The sequence below is a fragment of the Lampris incognitus genome, chromosome 2, assembly GCF_029633865.1.
Source record: "Lampris incognitus isolate fLamInc1 chromosome 2, fLamInc1.hap2, whole genome shotgun sequence".
Classification (NCBI taxonomy): domain Eukaryota; kingdom Metazoa; phylum Chordata; class Actinopteri; order Lampriformes; family Lampridae; genus Lampris; species Lampris incognitus.
In genome coordinates this window covers 3,703,004-3,724,095 of record NC_079212.1, presented here as the reverse complement: position 1 = coordinate 3,724,095, position 21,092 = coordinate 3,703,004, and the positions used below count along the sequence as shown (strand labels likewise).

At 45.1% G+C, this 21,092-nt stretch overlaps 2 protein-coding genes across 2 annotated transcripts in view; both read right to left on the bottom strand.

Annotated features, from left to right (window-relative positions):
• Positions 1–7,999, bottom strand: part of tsr2 (TSR2 ribosome maturation factor) — a 10,557-nt gene extending 2,558 nt beyond the window's left edge. Inside the window, exons 1-4 of the mRNA XM_056275508.1 lie at positions 7,922–7,999; positions 4,762–4,852; positions 4,028–4,119; positions 2,828–2,992 (exon numbers count right to left, since the gene is read on the bottom strand). Of these exons, the coding sequence (XP_056131483.1) occupies positions 2,828–2,992; positions 4,028–4,119; positions 4,762–4,852; positions 7,922–7,999 (426 nt within the window). The remainder of the gene's footprint in view (positions 1–2,827; positions 2,993–4,027; positions 4,120–4,761; positions 4,853–7,921) is intronic.
• An 11,745-nt stretch (positions 8,000–19,744) lies between these two features.
• grm6a (glutamate receptor, metabotropic 6a) overlaps positions 19,745–21,092 on the bottom strand; it is a 71,669-nt gene continuing 70,321 nt past the window's right edge. The window contains exons 13-14 of the mRNA XM_056275501.1: positions 20,454–20,594; positions 19,745–19,849 (exon numbers count right to left, since the gene is read on the bottom strand). Of these exons, the coding sequence (XP_056131476.1) occupies positions 19,745–19,849; positions 20,454–20,594 (246 nt within the window). The remainder of the gene's footprint in view (positions 19,850–20,453; positions 20,595–21,092) is intronic.

The window sequence follows — 21,092 nt, the reverse complement described above, 5'->3', positions numbered from 1 at the left end:
TCTCCTGTCATGTGTGTGATGGTGTTTGCATCAGGACAGCAGATCCTCAGCTGGATGCATTAAGATCCACTCCCACTCGTCTGGGCTACACGCTGCAGAACCAGCAGCAGGATGCACTCAGCCTCTTTCAGGACCAACACACTGGTCACAGGTCACCTGTGGCAGCTCCACGCCATGCTGTCAGCTGGAGGTGAGGTCACCTGTGGCAGCACCACACCATGCTGTCAGCTGGAGGTGAGGTCACCTGTGGCAACGCCACACCATGCTGTCAGCTGGAGCTGAGGTCACCTGTGGCAACACCACACCATGCTGTCAGCTGGAGGTGAGGTCACCTGTGGCAGCACCACGCCATGCTGTCAGCTGGAGGTGAGGTCACCTGTGGCAACGCCACACCATGCTGTCAGCTGGAGGTGAGGTCACCTGTGGCAGCACCACACCATGCTGTCAGCTGGAGCTGAGGTCACATGTGGCAACACCACACCATGCTGTCAGCTGGAGCTGAGGTCACCTGTGGCAACACCACACCATGCTGTCAGCTGGAGGTGAGGTCACATGTGGCAACACCACACCATGCTGTCAGCTGGAGGTGAGGTCACCTGTGGCAGCACCACACCATGCTGTCAGCTGGAGCTGAGGTCACCTGTGGCAGCACCACGCCATGCTGTCAGCTGGAGCTGAGGTCACCTGTGGCAGCACCACGCCATGCTGTCAGCTGGAGCTGAGGTCACCTGTGGCAGCACCACGCCATGCTGTCAGCTGGAGCTGAGGTCACCTGTGGCAGCACCACGCCATGCTGTCAGCTGGAGCTGAGGTCACATGTGGCAACACCACACCATGCTGTCAGCTGGAGGTGAGGTCACCTGTGGCAGCACCACACCATGCTGTCAGCTGGAGCTGAGGTCACCCGTGGCAGCACCACGCCATGCTGTCAGCTGGAGGTGAGGTCACCTGTGGCAGCACCACGCCATGCTGTCAGCTGGAGGTGAGGTCACCTGTGGCAACGCCACGCCATGCTGTCAGCTGGAGCTGAGGTCACCCGTGGCAACGCCACACCATGCTGTCAGGTGGAGCTGAGGTCACCTGTGGCAGCACCACGCCATGCTGTCAGCTGCAACTGTGACATTCAGCTGACGGTTGTAGTAGCACAATATATTTTTTATATTCCACTTCAGGGAAAGTAAAATCAAAGTTCAGATTTGGAGTAAGATTTTCTGTTCAGTGGGTGGTTACATAAGAACTCTACATCAGCTGATTACTCGCGTTCATCCCTACTTTAGACTCCACTGATGGTCTGGGGGTTTTTCTGGTGGTATCCCAATTGGCAGAGTTTCTCCTCGGAAATGTGGTGCCGGCCAACGTGTCCAGGCAGATTCAGAATATGGGTCACCCTGGGCCTCGTGTGCGCTACACCAGAGGAACAGAGCACGTGATGCACACAGCAGCTGTCTGCCGTCCTCCTAGACAGACCCGCGTTGTTAAAGAAGTGTTTGCTGTACTACATGAGAATGAGAAAACCAGACGATGATGCGTCACCTTCTCCTCCTACTGAGGCCTTCGGCTGTCTCCATTTCTCAGACAAGCTCACATGCTGACCTGCTGGAGAGACGCGTCCTGTCTGCTGGTGTCACACAGCACAGCAGGGCAGAACCCTCCGTACTGGACCTTTACAACGAATGTAGCCCAATTCTGAAGCGGAAACATAAAAGAAATGCAAAGTGTGGGGCGTCCAGATAGCGTAGCGGTCTATTCTGTTGCCTACCAACACGGGGATCCCCAGTTCGAATCCCCGTGTTACCTCCGGCTTGATCGGGTGTCCCTGCAGACACAATTGGCCGTGTCTACGGGTGGGAAGCTGGGGATTGTGGGTGTGTTTCCTGGTCACTGCACTAGTGCCTCCTCTGGCTGGTCGGATCTGTTTGGGGGGGGGGGGGAACTGAAAACAAGTGGCAGGTGACTCCACATGTATGGGAGGAGACATGTGGTAGTCTGCAGCCCTCCCCGGATCAGCAGAGGAGGTGGAGCAGAGACCGGGATGGCTCGGAAGAGTGGGGTGATTGGCCAGATACAATTGGGGAGAAAACCCCCCCCCCAAAAAAAACATATAAGAAATGCAAAGTGGAGGAGCGCTGCTTCCAGCTTACTCCAATGGGAAACATCAAAAATTTAAAAACATTAAAAATGTTTTGGCGTTTACCTGTACTCGGCTTGTATGGTGCTTTAACTATAGTAGCTCACGAAGGCCAATCAGAGTAATAATAACAATAATATTTAATAAATATAAATAGTATTCATAATAATAAATATTAATAGTATTAATAATATTATTACATTTATATAGCGCTTTTCTAGACAGCCAAAGCGCTTCACATTGAAGGGGGTAACTCACTTCAACCACCACCACCGTGTCGCACCACCTGGGTGATGCACACACGCTCCAGGCCCGAATGATCAAACAAGAACAATTCATTTGTTAATTAACCAATCAGCCAACAGGCCGTGCTATGTCAAAAAAATCTACATTTTTGAAAGAAAGGTCAACTGACGTTTTTGTTTTGTTTTTTTTAATTTCCATGAAACGCTACCCTTCCTCTGCAGTGCCAGACACCACAGCCAGGGGGAACATCGCTGGTCAGATTTTGAGACTTTTTACCAAGGGAAAAAAACCCCAGTAATTATTGGCGACAGGAAACCCAGCGAACTGGGTATTGAGAAATGTGTACCTGTGGTATCGGTACTGACTAATGACTGGACATCTCTGCAGTACAATGGCAGACACACATCCTCCACAACATCCCTACACAACACTATCAAAGTGCTCTCTGCCTACCTCTGTCTCTTCCTCACTCTCCTCCTCTTCATCAGCTGGTGTGGGTGCAGCGGTGACCTTTGCCCTTTCAGATTTATTTTGTGTTAGCTTGGTCACAGTCTGCTTGACCTGCTCTAGTGCCCCCTGCTGGCATTGAGTATGAAGCTGGCAAAGACGCTCACACACCTGGGGGTTAAACAACAACACTTCAGCAACAGTTATAATGATCACACCTACGCAATGTTAACACTGGCTAAACTGTACCTGTGCTTTGTGTGTGTTCACTAACATACACGAGTCTGTGACTATGTCAGTGGAATACTGCCAGTAATGTACTCACATACATACATACACACACACACACACACACACACACACACACACACACACACACACACACACACACACACGTATATATACATATATTATGTCTGCTGTGTTTGTCTGTGTCTGTCTTGCACTGTTTGGTGAAGCCACAGCCCTCATTTGATTTTTAACATGTGCCTGCACATTGTTTTTAATGACAATAAATTGAATTAAATTGAATTGAATCTAATATATACACACATAAATACACACACACGTATATACATACATACATACATACACACACACACACACACACACACACACACACACACACACACACACAAATATATATATATATATATATATATATATCCATCCATCCATCCATCTACCCATCCATTATCTGAACCGCTGATCCTGCTCTCAGGGTCACGGGGATGCTGGAGCCTATCCCAGCAGTCACTGGGCAGCAGGCAGGGAGACAGCCTGGACAGGCCACCAGGCTGTCACACAGGGCCCACATACACACACACACACACACCTAGGGACAATTTAGTACGGCCAAGTCACCTGACCTACATGTCTTGGGACTGTGGGAGGAAACCCACGCAGACACGGGGAGAACATGCAAGCTCCACACAGAGGACGACCCGGGAGGACCCCCAAGGTTGGACTACCCCGAGGCTCGAACCCAGGACTTCTTGCTGTGTGAGGCGACCATGCTAACCACTGTGCCACCGTGCCACCCCCCCCCCACACACACACACACATACATACATATATTTATACTATATATATATATATATATGTTTATATTATACTATAATTACTTCACTCACACAGACACACATTGCCGTCAGCGTGTGTGTGAGGTGTGAGTGTGTTAATGTATAAGTAGGTGTGTGTGTTTACCTGAGGTAAACTCCCATCATCCACCACTGTATTAAATTCCTGGTCCATCAGGTCAGCAATGAAGTCTTCTACCTCATACTGCTGTAGGTTCACTGTAAACACATCCACATAAATACCACAGTCACATACACAAACACAAACAGACAGGTACACACACAGTGCTTCTCATCAATGAACCTTAATTAATGACATGTTAGCAAAAGGCTATAGTCCTGAATCTCCTGGTAAAGGCTACAGTCCTGAATCTCCTGGTAAAGGCTACAGTCCTGAATCTCCTGGTAAAGGCTACAGTCCTGAATCTGCTGGTGGTACTGAACCAGTGTGTGTCCTGTGTAGGTGTTGGTGAGGGGAGTGTTGTGTTGTCTGAGCTCCATTCAGAATGAATGAGAGTCAGCAGGGCTGATGTGTCAGAAACAAACCAGAAAACCTGATGGAACCTGAGTTGTACTTATTGATGTGGTACGATGTGTTGGTGAAGGTCTTCTACCAGCTTGTTCTGTCATATGTGCTGGTTAGACACAACACCTTCACTCCCTCTTTAAAGTCAACACTACCTGCCTTCTTCTTCCTCATCTGGCTGCTATGGTGAAGATGGAAAACACTATGCACCCTGTCATTTTTCCAGGTAAAGTCCTACCAGACACCAACCATCCACATCACACACTGCTGCAGTCTACAGGACTCTTCATGCTCAGGGATGAGGACTAACTGGTTGGTGTTTTCTTGGTGCTTACCATTTTCATGGAAATACTGCTGGACCACATCCACCATCCAGTCAGCCTTCTGCTGACTATAGACACCTCCAAAGCCATTATCTACAGCTATCTGAAAGACAAACAATAATCTCCAACAATAACAACCCTGTGATGAATTTCATGTAGAATGAAAGTCAGTAGGAACAAGGAGGAATACCTATGCGTGAATGAGAGGGAGGACAGTGGAATGGTGAGGATGCAAGGAGTAGAGGTGACGAAGGTGGATGAGTTTAAATACTTGGGGTCAACTGTCCAAAGTAACGGGGAGTGCAGCAGCGAGGTGAAGAAGAGAGTGCAGGCAGGGTGGAGAAGAGTGTCAGGAGTGATTTGTGACAGAAGGGTACCAGCAAGAGTTAAAGGGAAGGTTTACAAGATGGTAGTGAGACCAGCTATGTTGTATGGTTTGGAGACAGTAGCACTGATGAAAAGACAGGAGGTGGAGCTGGAGGTGGCAGAGATGAAGATGATAAGATTTTCATTGGGAGTGAAGAAGGAGGACAGGATTAGGACTGAGTATATTAGAGGGACAGCTCAGGTTGGACAGTTTGGAGACAAAGCAAGAGAGACAAGATGGAGATGGTTTGGACTTGTATGGAGGAGAGATGCTGGGTATATTGGGAGAAGAATGCTGAATATGGAGCTGCCAGGGAAGAGGAGAAGAGGAAGGCCAAAGAGGAGGTTTATGGAGGTGATGAGGGAGGACATGCAGGTGGCTGGTGTGACAGAGGAAGATGCAGAGGACAGGAAGAGATGGAAACAGATGATCCGCTGTGGCGCCCCCTAACGGGAGCAGCTGAAAGTAGTAGAAGTAGTAGTAGTAAAAGTAGTAGTATTAGATGAATTTCATACATAATTGTCATCTAAAATGTTATTAGTCTTTCCAGAGCTCACAGACAAAACAGAAAAAAGCATTACAAGAAAATCCAAAGCAAGGGAACAAAACAAGAATATGAGCAGAGGGTCCATGAGCTGAACAAATCAAAGAAAACATGACAACAAATAACCACTTAACTATCAAGTTAAAACCACACAAATGACATGAGAGGTTCTAACACCGGGTGGAAGGAGACGGGACAGCACACAGGACTGACAGGAGGTGTCATGGAGAAGAAACGCTCTTCTGATACTGGCCATGTTTCCCCAGGGTTAGAGTCCGGTGACCGTGCTGTTAGTTAGAGCTACTCCACCATTATCAGCAGCTGTCTAGAAGAGGTCAGTAGAGAGGCCACGTCTCATTATGCCCCTTTTCCACTACATGGTACCGGCTCAACTCGACTCGCTTCTGTGTCGTTTTCCATTACCGTAACAGTACCCCCTCGGGGTAGCTGGTCGTCATAGCAACGCCTGGTTTTCAGTTTCAAAATGTACTTTTAAGATAACTCCGCTTCGGGTATTTCCAAACACGTGTTCCTCAGGGGCTGAAAGTGTTGGCCACCTATCTTCTGTAATACTTAAAACATTATTGGAACCATAAACCATATATATCAAACGATGGTGGGGTCACTAAATGTCATTATGTGAATTATATTACTTGCTACTTGTAGAGAGGAATGCTTGTGTAGCCAAGGCCAGCGAGAGGAGATAAGAAGTCTGGAACAGAGAGACCCTCGAGGTAGACACGACATGTCAACACAGGATGAACTCTCCCTACCCAAAAGGGGGATAGCTAACAGAGAGGGGGGTTATGCAGACAGAAGGGATAGTGTAGAGAAGTAAAACAAGTCGGTAAGAATGCTCAAGGCCGTCTGTGACGCATGAACAAGGGAGGTTTAGCACATAAAGAAGCTCACACACAAAGAAAGACAGACACATAGGGAGGATTGGCTGTTTGTGTCTCCAGATATCTGTCGAAATAACAAACTGCGGAGTTATCTCCAGAGACGTCTCGACTGTCTTTTCTTCACATCAACGGACTCAGATGAGGGGATAGCGAACGTATCCCCGACACTTCTGAACGCTCTCATGCTGATTTGCTTTGGTCTGATGTTCATGGTGGGTTGTCTTTGAAGCTGGATGACATGCCTTCTTTTGCATATAGTGACATTATTGATTTTATGGACGCAAACATTTCAGACCTTGTTAATCTTGTAATTATTTGGGGTAAATATCATACACATTCTTGTCAATGGAATGGCAGTGCTCCCTCTTTCATCACCTTTTTCTTGCACAGCTTTGCCATCTGCTTTCAGTCCCTGAGAAATATGGAAGAAATGAACAGAAAGGCTGAATCCCTGCACACGTCCACAGCTCGGTCCTTGCTACTGTAAAGCCTCTTGCCTTGCGGTCTTGTGCTCCTTTCAAATCACCCTCTTTGTTTTCTTTTTGTGCTTTTTGATTCGTTTGTAAAATATTATTTAGTCTGTTTTACTTTTCATTATTCTGCTGTCTATTTGTATTATGTTCACGCAACCGTACTGTGCCATCATCTCCGCCATTGTTGATTTATTTCCATCCTTCATTTTGTATTTATTCCCAGGCTTGGTGTGGACATTCTTCTTGTATTAATAATAATAACAACAAGGGCATTTAAAAATGCCGGGTGGCCAGGCGCGCATTGATGACGCAGCACGCAAAACTACGCCGTGACGCGTTCCTCTGACCAATCAGAGGTCTGCATTGATTTTGGTACCCGCTCCAGTGTGACTAAACAGCTGGTACCAGGAAAGTGGTAACCGTTACCAGAATGCTGGAACTTTCCAATCGTAGAAAACGAAAGAAGGGCGAGCCGAGCCGAGCCGGTACCCTGTAGTGGAAACGGGCTCTAGTATGATTCTATCCCGCTATCAGCGCGCAGACACTCGCTTAGGTAAAACGCAGACCACCTCGTTGCATCCCGAGCAAGCTAGCAGCTAACTGCTAACAGCTAGCAGCTAACAGCAACGCCACAGAATGAACTGAAAATCAAAACAGCGCCGTATCGAGGACAGAGGCTCCGCTTGCTTGTCCCGCAGTCCTTATACTACCTTTTAACTTCACCGCAGTCGTCTTACATATTTGATCTAACAGTCCCTTGCTACTGGGCTCCCTCAGCCCGCCACTAGCAGCCCCGCCGCGGTAAGACGAGACGCGTCTGTCCGCCTCTAAACGAGGAGCTCCGCTGCTGCTCCTCCGTACCCCGATAAGCAGCGCGTGGCTTTACCTGTAAGACGGGCCACGTGTCCAGCGCGGCGCGGACGGCGTCTCTGAAGACTTCACGTGCGGCTCCGCGAGCGTCCATTTTGAACTGATCAGACCGAACAAGTCGAGTCCCGAGTCAAGTCCGATCCCCGGGGCAGGGCGGAGCAGTCGAGCGACGACGGGCCGCGCCGTGATTCGCTCCTGTCCCGTCACATTGTTGGGTGGGTGTAGACCAACCACATGGAAATAAACGCTGCTCATCAATTAAAACGAACCGTTTTAATTGATGAGCAGCGCGGCTTGTAAAAGAATAACAACAAAATGCTGCCGTAGGGAATACACGGCTTACTTAGTTCCTGTAGGTGGCGGCCAGTACCCGCAGAGAGGGCCGGTGTGGGCCCCTAGTCCCAACCGAGCAGTGACGCGCCTGATGCGGCTGATCCCCCGGCCAGCAGAGTCTCTGCGGAGCGACTCGGCTAGCAGACACACACAACAGGTGTGTAATTGTTTGGCTGAAACGACAACCTTCACCCACACCGGCCCTCTCTGGATAAGATGGCCCAGCCCTGGCTTAGAGCAGTGTTTCCCAACCCAGTCCTCAAGGAACCCCTATCCTGCATGTTTTCTTTGCAACCCTGAATAGGTACCTGTTTGTAGTTATTCAACCAATCAGCAATGAATTTTGTCAGCCGTTGCACACCTTGCATAATTAAGGGCTGCGAGATGATTGGTCGAGTAAGTACAAGCAGGGCTACCTATGGGTTACAATGCAAATCTGCAAGATAGGGGGTCCTTGAGGACTGGGTTGAGAAACACTGGCTTAGTGCAGTGTTTCTCAAACGGGGGTCCGCGGACCCCTAGTGATCCGTGGTGTAATTGCAAGGGGTCCGTGAAAATAAAATATCTTTAAAAAAAAGATCCTATGACATTTATAGAAATAGGATTATTTTACTCAAATGTGACTGAGACCTTTATCTACCTAAACTATAAAGGGTAACAGGACTTTTTTCTCTAATTACATCTGTTTCACAAGTGTAATTTATTGTATTTTAATAAGAGATCTCGCTCCCGTTTGCATTGTTAAAAGTTACTGCATAAAAATTCTGTTGTTACATATATCTGAAAGTTACTGAATACATATTCTGTTTTGTTACATATATCTGAAAGTTACTGAATACATATTCTGTTTTGTTACATATATCTGAAAGTTACTGAATACATATTCTGTGTTGTTACATATATCTGAAAGTTACTGAATACATATTCTGTTTTGTTACATATATCTGAAAGTTACTGAATACATATTCTGTTTTGTTACATATATCTGAAAGTTACTGAATACATATTCTGTGTTGTTACATATATCTGAAAGTTACTGAATACATATTCTGTTTTGTTACATATATCTGAAAGTTACTGAATACATATTCTGTTTTGTTACATATATCTGAAAGTTACTGAATACATATTCTGTTTTGTTACATATATCTGAAAGTTACTGAATACATATTCTGTTTTGTTACATATATCTGAAAGTTTGAATACATATTCTGTTGTGTTACATATATCTGAAAGTTACTGAATACATATTCTGTGTTGTTACATATATCTGAAAGTTACTGAATACATATTCTGTGTTGTTACATATATCTGAAAGTTACTGAATACATATTCTGTGTTGTTACATATATCTGAAAGTTACTGAATACATATTCTGTTGTTACATATATCTGAAAGTTACTGAATACATATTCTGTGTTGTTACATATATCTGAAAGTTACTGAATACATATTCTGTGTTGTTACATATATCTGAAAGTTACTGAATACATATTCTGTTTTGTTACATATATCTGAAAGTTACTGAATACATATTCTGTGTTGTTACATATATCTGAAAGTTACTGAATACATATTCTGTGTTGTTACATATATCTGAAAGTTACTGAATACATATTCTGTGTTGTTACATATATCTGAAAGTTACTGAATACATATTCTGTGTTGTTACATATATCTGAAAGTTACTGAATACATATTCTGTGTTGTCACATATATCTGAAAGTTACTGAATACATATTCTGTGTTGTTGCATATATCTGAAAGTTACTGAATACATATTCTGTTTTGTTACATATATCTGAAAGTTACTGAATACATATTCTGTGTTGTTACATATATCTGAAAGTTACTGAATAAGAATTCTGTTTTGTTAACTATATCTAAGTTACAACTGAAAGCTCTTATTTTTGCCCCAAAGAGTGAATAAATGCTATAACGCAATTTAAAATGCAGTTTCTACTGTTTCTATCAAATTGCAACCCCCCTCCCCCAAGATCAGGTGGAGGGGTCCTCAGGGTAGATCAAACATACGCAGGGGGTCCAGGACCCCAGAAAGGTGGAGAACCACTGGCTTAGATGATCTGCAGGGGCCCTGAAATACGATTTTGTCTAAAAAAAAAGAAAAAGGGCCTCATTCATCAAGAGTTCGTACGTACAAATGTGTGCGTGGATTTGCAAGCCTGGGTGATTGTGGGTTGTAAGAGGGAGACAATAGGGGGAGGGAATCACAACTAACCACCAGCCTTTGCTTCTGACTGTCAAACAATCTTGAGAGCTAAAAAGAGATTGCATGGGTGTGCAAGAACAAGTTTGAGCGCATGAACAATTGATGAATGAGGCCCAGTTACTTTTGAACCGTTTCCCTTTATAACGGAAGACTACTGACATAAAACAATGTTATGAAAATTAAGCATGGAAAGGTGAACAATGGGAAAACTATAGTTATCTACAGATCTACTCCTGTATTGTCACCATGTGTGTCTGGTGTGTGGTGTGTGTCTGTGTGAGAGTCTATAAACGGCCAAACTAAAGCACTTGGGGCCTTGATTCTTTTTGGAGGTTATTGGGGATGATCAGGGGCACCTATAAAAAATATAGCAGAACATTAATTAAAAATTATGCATAATTATGCATAAATATGCAAAATATGCATTTTTCTAAAAATTGCGAAAAACCACTTTTCTCGGCATTTCAGATGATTCTGAGCATCTTTGATTTTTTTCACCTATAACATTTTTTTTTCTGGGACTTAGAAATGTTTTGGCATTATGCAAAATAAATGCATTTTTGCAAAAATGCACTTATGATCCTCATTTTTTCCGGAGGTGGTAGGTATTGTTCCAGAGAGGACCGGAAAAATAGCAGAACATGAAAATAATCATAATAATTATGCAAAATATGCATTTTCTAAACATGGCTAAAAACCACTTTTCTCGGCATTTCAGATGATTCTGAGCATTTGGGGGGAGGGAGTTGGAGTGGGGGGGGTTAGGGGCAGGGGGAAGGCGGTTAGCTGGCAGGATGAAGAGGAGGGAGATTTAGACGGGTGGATAACCAAACCGCTACATTGTAGCGGGGTTCTTCTAGTACCCATACATATAACCAGCTGTAACGACCACCAACAGGATGAGCTATACTGCGTAATTTCACTGTAGCAACTCTTGTTTTGATTTTTCCCTGATTAGCTTCAGTCGTGTGACTGGGTTACCTAAGCATGGTGGAAGGAGTGGATGAGTTACAGCAGCAGTTTGAAGATCTTCAAGCCAGGTTTGCTGAACAGTCTGCTCACATGAGAGAGCAGAGAGCGTTCCCTGGGCAGGCCAGGAGCGAGCAAAGGGAAGCACTCTCCTTGGCAAAGGAAGTCCTCGAACAGAAAAAACAAGCCCCGGTTTATATGCAGAACGACAGAAAGTGCTCAGGCTTTAGTCAGAATCAAAAGTAATGAAGACCAATGCATAGAAGAGTGGGTAGCTTCCACGAAGCCCAACTTTATCGTTTGTAGGGTTCCAGAAGATCAAGTTGAACTTGTTAAACAACACTTGAAGGGGGAAGCAAAGCCAACTGCGAGGCTCATGCTGGAACATAGCACCTCAGACAGCAAAACGGTCTTTAAGGTTCTTGAGGAAGTATATGGCGTCAAAGCCCCCGTAGGCGCAAGATTGAGAGTTTTACAACCGCAAGCAGGCAACAGGTGAGAAAATGAGAGCATTTGCTTAGGACCTCCAAGAAAAACTTGGCAGACTAAAGCAACGGGACCCAGACCGCTTCCCTGACCCAGATGCAATGTTAAGAGAGCAGTTTCTGCTGGGTTTGCAGGATGACTCCCTGCGCAGAGATGGGAAAGACAAGCAAAAGGGCAGCCTGCACCGAAATCCAGCACACTATTGCAGGCCGCAATTGACTGGTCTGAGGAGGAGGATGCCCCCTCAGCCGCTCCAGCCAAGGGTTCCGGCCAAGGGTCCCAACCGAGCCGCAATCAGTGCAGCGGCGGCTGAAAAAGCCTCTCCTGCATTACCACTACAGGAACTGCACGAGTCGATACAGAATCTTGCCACTAGACAAGACGAGTTTTTTTAGAGCATTACAAAGGGCAGAGCTATGTGGCACCCCACTGGGAGAGACGAGAAGGCCACCCCTGAGACATGAAGGTGGTAGACGGAGTTGCTACACCTGTAGGCAACCTGGGCACACAAGCCGAGTATGCCAGCATGGCAAGGGAAGTGGGTTTTTTGGGATTGTGTGTCTTTGTGTCCTTTTTGTTAAGGCAGAGAGAGCCAGAATATAAGAATTTCATTGTATTCTAATACACATGACAATAAAGTTGAACTTGAACTTACCTACCAGAGCTGAGGGCTGTTGGCAGTGTTCTAACAATGAATAACGTTTGAATGTAGGTGGTAGTAGGGACTAGATTCTTGATGCTCAATAAACGAGGTCAGAAAATCACAGAAGGTTGAATCAGTTCATCTGGACACAACGTTTACAGACAGAAACGTGCCATCATCATCTAAGTGACCTCTTCACGTACCCCACCCTTACAAACAACACAGTCGATATCCGTCAGTAAACGTTGTGTCCAGATGAACTGATTCAACCTTATGTGATTTTCTGACCTGGGTTATTGAGCACGCATCAAGACACGCAGATAGAAGAAGACAATGTCATTTGACACAGTAATACTGAACAACATATCAATCCATAGCAAGCATTTAATGAAACCTAGTTAAACACTGGATAATGCTGCTTTGTATTTTAGAATCTATTGTTTCCTGCAGCATTTGACATGCAAGTTCCTTCTTCTTCTTTTCCTTTCGTGGCATCTCTTTGAATACTTGGCTGGAATGGCAGATGCGGCTGACACCAACGAAGAATAGCATATAGAGGAACAATTACAGAATGCTAATACACTGAATGGCCATTACTCCAAAAACATCAGTGGGAAAGAGTATCAGTTTTTGGTTTTTGGTTTTTTACATGAAAATGTTATGTATAACCATTTTAATGAAAGGAGACGCTTTGTGGTGCTCGGTGTGTGGATCAACATGAGCATTTGTCTCTAAACCAGGAACCACCGACTCTAAAATCAGATGACGAGAAGAGGCTTCATTCACACAGGTGGTCCAGTGGTTAGCATGGTTTCTCACAGCAAGAAGGTCCTGGGTTTGAACCGCAGGCCATCCCAGGTCCTACCTGTGTGGAGTTTGCATGTTCTCCCCGTGTCTGTGTGGGTTTCCTCCCACCGTCAAAAAGACATGCATGTTAGGGTTAATACTCCTGCCTGTGCCCCTGAGCAAGGCAATGGAAAGAAAAACTGGAGTCGGCCCCCGGTTGCTTCAGCTGCCCACCGCTCCTATACAATAGGATGGTTACATGCAGAGGATGGAGTTGATTTGCGTGTATGTACACAATAAAGTGTCTGTGACACATAATAAAGTGTCTGTCTGTCTTTAAACCCACTGAGCTGAAGTGGAGCCCCCTGGGTGAAAATGGTGACAATGATAGTGGTGATAATGATAATAGGAGACTACCCAGTTTTTCTTTAATCTCCATTCACTGGGATACCAGATTAGGTTCTCTCTATCAGACCAAGTGTCTAACAGCCTAGTAACGGGTGCTCAGTCTCGCTACACTTTACTTTGTTAGCACTGTCCCAGCTCTTAGTCAACATGATTTGCATGAAAGAAAATATTTTTTCTATGCATCGATTATCAATCACAACATGTTTAACAGCATGACTTTGAGGCAGCAGTCCATTGGAAATGGCAATCTGTATAAAGACTTCAGTGATAAGTACAAAACTGCTAAACAAGAACTATGTTACTGTAACTAAGAAATATACTGAAAAACTTACACAGACTGCCAACTACAAAACACTTACATTCCCTTCACCAGATTCACTGTGCTATGTCCTGCTGTGCAGATTTACTGTGCCATGTCCTGCTGTACAGATTCACTGTGCCATGTCCTGCTGTACAGATTCACGGTGCCATGTCCTGCTGTACAGATTCACTGTCCCATGTCCTGTTGTACAGATTCACTGTGCCATGTCCTGCTGTACAGATTCCCTGTGCCACGTCCTGTTGTACAGATTCACTGTGCCATGTCCTGCTGTACATATTTACTGCGCCATGTCCTGTTGTACAGATTCACTGCGCCATGTCCTGCTGTGCAGATTCACTGTGCCATGTCCTGTTGTACAGATTCACTGTGCCATGTCCTGCTGTACAGATTCACTGTGCCATGTTCTGCTGTACAGATTCACTGTGCCACGTCCTGCTGTACATATTCACTGAGCCATGTCCTGCTGTACAGATTGACTGTGCCATGTTCTGCTGTACAGATCCACTGTGCCATGTCCTGCTGTGCAGATTGACTGTGCCATGTCCTGCTGTGCAGATTCACTGTGCCATGTTCTGCTGTACGGATTCACTGTGCCATGTCCTGCTGTGCAGATGGACTGTGCCATGTCCTGTTGTACAGATTCACTGTGCCACGTCCTGCTGTACAGATTCACTGTGCCACGTCCTGCTGTACAGATTCACTGTGCCACGTCCTGCTGTACAGATTCACTGTGCCATGTTCTGCTGTACAGATTTACTGTCCCATGTCCTGCTGTACAGATTTACTGTCCCATGTCCTGCTGTACAGATTCACGGTGCCATGTCCTGCGGTACAGATTCACTGTGCCATGTCCTGCTGTACAGATTCACTGTGCCATGTCCTGTTGTACAGATTCACTGTGCCATGTGCTGCTGTACAGATTCACTGTGCCATGGCCTGTTGTACAGATTCACTGTGCCATGTCCTGCTGTACAGATTCACTGTGCCATGTCCTGCTGTGCAGATTCACTGTGCCATGTTCTGCTGTACAGATTCACTGCGCCATGTCCTGCTGTACAGATTCACTGTGCCATGTCCTGCTGTGCAGATTCACTGTGCCATGTTCTGCTGTACCGATTCACTGTGCCATGTCCTGCTGTACAGATTCACTGTGCCATGTCCTGCTGTGCAGATTCACTGTGCCATGTTCTGCTGTACAGATTCACTGTGCCATGTCCTGCTGTGCAGATTCACTGTGCCATGTTCTGCTGTACAGATTCACTGCGCCATGTCCTGCTGTACAGATTCACTGTGCCATGTCCTGCTGTGCAGATTCACTGTGCCATGTTCTGCTGTACCGATTCACTGTGCCATGTTCTGCTGTACAGATTCACTGTGCCATGTCCTGCTGTGCAGATTCACTGTGCCATGTTCTGCTGTACAGATTCACTGTGCCATGTCCTGCTGTACAGATTCACTGTGCCATGTCCTGCTGTACCGAGTCACTGTGCCATGTCCTGCTGTACAGATTCACTGTGCCATGTCCTGTTGTACAGATTCACTGTGCCATGTCCTGCTGTACAGATTCACTGTGCCATGTCCTGCTGTACAGAGCAGCACAGGTCGTATGCTTTCGGGCCTTTGACTCTTCCTTACTCTTGTGAGCAGGACTAAAAACATCAAAATGGGATTTTATGTCTTCCTGAGGTTCAGACTCAGCGTGGATCACACACATGCTGGAGGTGTATGTGTCTTTATGTCTCGTTCCTGTCTGCTGGTTCATTAAACCTCTTTCCATACTGAACAAATAAGAAGCAGGCAAAACATCATCATCACACACACACACACACACACACACACACACACACACACACACACACACACACACATTCATTAGCCTGGTCTGAATACAGAAGGGAGGGGGGAGAAGACGGGATTAAAAACAGACCATGTGTCTGTTTTCCTCTGTCCTGTTTGTTGAAGGAAAGGAGGTTCGAATCTCCAAATCATTGACAGAATTCATCCCAACACTTACACACTACATACATACAACATGCATACTAACCCAACACTTACACACTACATACATACAACATACATACTAACCCAACACTCACACACACTACATACATACAACATGCATACTAACCCAACACTTACACACACTAATACACATACATACATACTAACCCAACACTTACACACTACATACATACAACATACATACTAACCCAACACTCACACACTAACACACATACATACATACTAACCCAACACTTACACACACTAACACACATACATACATACATACTAACCCAACACTCACACACTACATACACACAACATACATACTAACCCAACACTTACACACTACATACATAGAACATAGTACATACTAACCCAACACTTACACACTACATACATACAACATACATACTAACTCAACACTTACACACTACATACATACAACATACAAACTAACCCAACACTCACACACTACATACACACAACATACATACTAACCCAACACTTACACACTACATACATACAACATACATACTAACTCAACACTTACACACTACATACATACAACATACAAACTAACCCAACACTTACACACTACATATATACAACATACATACTAACCCAACACTCACACACTACATACATACAACATACATACTAACTCAACACTTACACACTACATACATACAACATACATACTAACTCAACACTTACACACTACATACATACAACATACATACTAACCCAACACTTACACACTACATACATACAACATACATACTAACTCAACACTTACACACTACATACATACAACATACAAACTAACCCAACACTCACACACTACATACATACAACATACATACTAACCCAACACTCACACACTACATACATACAACATACATACTAACCCAACACTTACACACTACATACATACAACATACATACTAACCCAACACTTACACACTACATACATACAACATACATACTAACCCAACACTCACACACTACATACATACAACATACAAACTAACCCAACACTCACACATACATACATACATACTAACCCAACACTTACATACTACATACATACAACATACATACTAACCCAACACTCACACACACTAACACACATACATACATACATACATACTAACACAACACTTACACACTACATACATACAACATACATACTAACCCAACACTTACACACTACATACATACAACATACATACTAACCCAACACTTACACACTACATACATACAACATACATACTAACCCAACACTTACACACTAACACACAGACACACTAACCCAACACTTACACACTAACACACATACATACTAACCAAACACTTACACACTAACACACATACATACTAACACACTAACACACATACATACTAACACACTAACACACATACATACATACTAACCCAACACTTACACACTAACACACATACATACTAACCCAACACTTACACACTAACACACATACATACTAACCCAACACTTACACACTAACATACATACATACTAACCCAACACTTACACACTAACACACATACATACTAACCCAACACTTACACACTAACATACATACATACTAACACACATACATACTAACACACTAACACACATACATACTAACCCAACACTTACACACTAACATACATACAACATACATACTAACCCAACACTAACACACACTAACACACATACATACATACTAACCCAACACTTACACACTAACACACATACATACTAACACACTAATACACATACATACATATTAACCCAACACTTACACACTAACATACATACATACTAACACACTAACATACATACATACTAACACACTAACACACATACATACTAACCCAACACTTACACATACACACACTGGAAGCTAAGACGTTCTTCACATGGGACACAGCAGATAAATTACATGGTGCATATCACACTCTGTGTGTGTGCGTTTTTGCATGTGTGCTTGTTTGTATGTATGTGTGTGTTTGTGTTTGTGTGTGCGTGTGTGTGTGTGTGTGTTGTGTTTGTGTGTGGGGGGGCAGTGGGGTGTGGGGTTGCACATCAGAACTCCAGTCCAGAATAACCATAATGAATATTTTATAAAGTGTACATGAGATTATACACACTATACATGTAGGATACAAATATCAATGGAGAATGTAGACCACAGATCTGCTGCTGGGTAGAGGATCTATCCTACACCCCTTCCAGAGGATTTAACCTCAGAGGATCTATCCTACACCCCTTCCAGAGGATCTGTCCTACACCCCTTCCCAAGGATCCGTCCTACACCCCTTCCCGAGGATCCGTCCTACACCCCTTCCCGAGGATCCGTCCTACACCCCTTCCCGAGGATCTGTCCTACACCCCTTCCCGAGGATCCGTCCTACACCCCTTCCCGGGGATCTGTCCTACACCCCTTCCCAAGGATCCGTCCTACACCCCTTCCCCGAGGATCCGTCCTACACCCCTTCCAGCGGATCTGTCCTACACCCCTTCCAGAGGATCTGTCCTACACCCCTTCCTGGGGATCTGTCCTACACCCCTTCCAGAGGATCTGTCCTACACCCCTTCCAGAGGATCCGTCCTACACCCCTTCCAGAGGATCTTTCCTACACCCCTTCCAGAGGATCTATCCTACACCCCTTCCTGAGGATCTATCCTACACCCCTTCCAGAGGATCTGTCCTACACCCCTTCCAGAGACCGCTTCACACTACTACACACTACTACAAGGCAAGGAGAGAGAGAGGGGATGACATGCAGGAAAGGGCCGGGGGGTGGGTGGGTGGGGGGTTCGAACCCGGGCCGCTGCGGTCGGGACTCAGTCTGATGTGGTACGAGCCACCGGGGCGCCTCGCCAATGGGTTTTTAAACAGATTTAGGATTGAGCAGGAATGCGTGAGTATGTGCGAACAACAGAGTGAGTGACAGGGAGAGAGAGAGACAGTTAGAAAGAAAGAGAGAGAGAGGGGAGGGTGAGCGAGTCGGCAGCAGCTGGTTTGGCGGGATTAGAAGACAGCGAGCTGCTGGCCTCAAGTCTTCTTATAAATGTTGAACCTGCTGCTCCGTTAAGACTTAGCCAGACAACATGGGACCTACATCAGCTAATGGACCTCAGAGAATTGGAACCATTCTAGAGGGCAGTGGGAGAAGACGAGGTGAGAAGACTAGAGAAGGAACAGGAGAGATGAACGATGAGATGAAAGAGAGAGGAGTGAAGTGGAAGGAAGAAGACTGTCTGGTTCTGGTTCTTTCAGAGAGAGGTGAGGTCTAAACATGAAAGAGCTCCGTTTGTCACTCCCCAGCTCCGTATCGAGATCTGAATGACCTCCTACATCAACCACCAAGGCCTGGTGTGTTTGGAGACACCTCCCTGAGTTGAACTGAAGAAGTCATCCATGGTATTAAACTTCAGAGCAGCAGGTTAGTCTGCTGGAGCCCCAGGCAGCAGAACACTGAGATGAACACACCATCATCACTTTACTCATAGCACAGTCTGCTTGCTGGTCGATACCTGCTGTGACCCCCAGGGTTTGATAGAATAGAGTAGAATAGAACAGAATAGAATAGAATAGAATAGAATAGAACAGAATAATGACTGTAGTTGTAGGAACTGTGGTGTGCAGTACTACTGAGTCCTGTCTGGCTCAATCTTGTTGGTTTCCCCGTTCTGTTTCTCATTTAAAGATTTCTGAGACAGTCTGGTCGACATGGTGGCAGCCTGCACCACCGCCTGCAGAGAAAACAAAAAGAGGAAATGCGGTATTACTAGTAGTAGAAGTATCAGTAATGAAAAGAGGGAATGCCGTAGTACTAGTATGACTAGTAGTAGAAGTATCAGTAATGAAAAAAGGGAATGCAGTATTACTAGGAGTAGAAGTATCAGTAATGAAAAGAGGGAATGCAGTATTACTAGGAGTAGAAGTATCAGTAATGAAAAGAGGGAATGCAGTGGTACTATTACTAGTAGTGGAAGTATCAGTAATATCAGTGGTAGTTGTCATAATAGTAGTAGAATTAATATTAACACATCTAGTAGGAACTAAAACTCATACTGATACCAGCAGTAGTACTAGATGTCAAAGTAATGGTAGTCATATCAGAAGTAGTCATAGTGATTGTAGTAGTGGTGGTGATAGTATTAGTGATAATCACAAGTGTAATCATCGTAGTAACAGTGGTAGTAGTATGATGACCTACGGAACTGCTCAGACTAGTTTTAAGTGGCTGTACCACTGACAGGAAGTTGTTTGACAGGGGTAATGGAGGCGTGGCTTTTTATTCCACAGGAAGTGTGAGGGTGGGGAATGTGGGCGTGGCTAAATGCGGGATCATACCTTAAAGCTCCTCTTCCTTTTTTGGACATTTTGCTCGGGGTGGAAGAGAATGATGTAGACTTTGGGCACATAGAGCATGCCCAGAGACACGGACGCACTGAGTGACATCGACACCGTCAGAGTGGTCGTCTGGATAAACATCTAGACAACAGACAGACAGACAGACTTAAGCTTGGTTTCAAGCAAAAAAACAAAACATTTTTGGCAGCATACCAGCGCAACTAAACACTTCCTGTCAAAGCCTTAAAGTGTGGTCACGTGAACTCTCCCAACAACTTCTCTTTGTTCATCAAGAATTACTTTGTGCTCGGAACAAATCATATTATACAACGTAGGTAATCGGGCATCTGATAAGGATGTCTCCTAGGCCCCTTCCTTTGGAGGTTTTCCAGGCATGGCCAACTGGGAGGAGACCCCGGGATAGACCCAGAACTCGCTGGAGGGACTACATGTCCAATCTGGCCTGGGAATGCCTTGGGATCCCCCAGGAGGAGCTGGAGGGCGTTGCTGGGGAGAGGGACGTCTGGAGTGCCCTACTTAGTTTGCTGCCACCGCGGCCCGACCCCGGAGAAGCGGCTGAAGCTGAATGAATGAATGAACGTAGGTTATGGGAGACTGGACTGCCAAGATGATTGATCC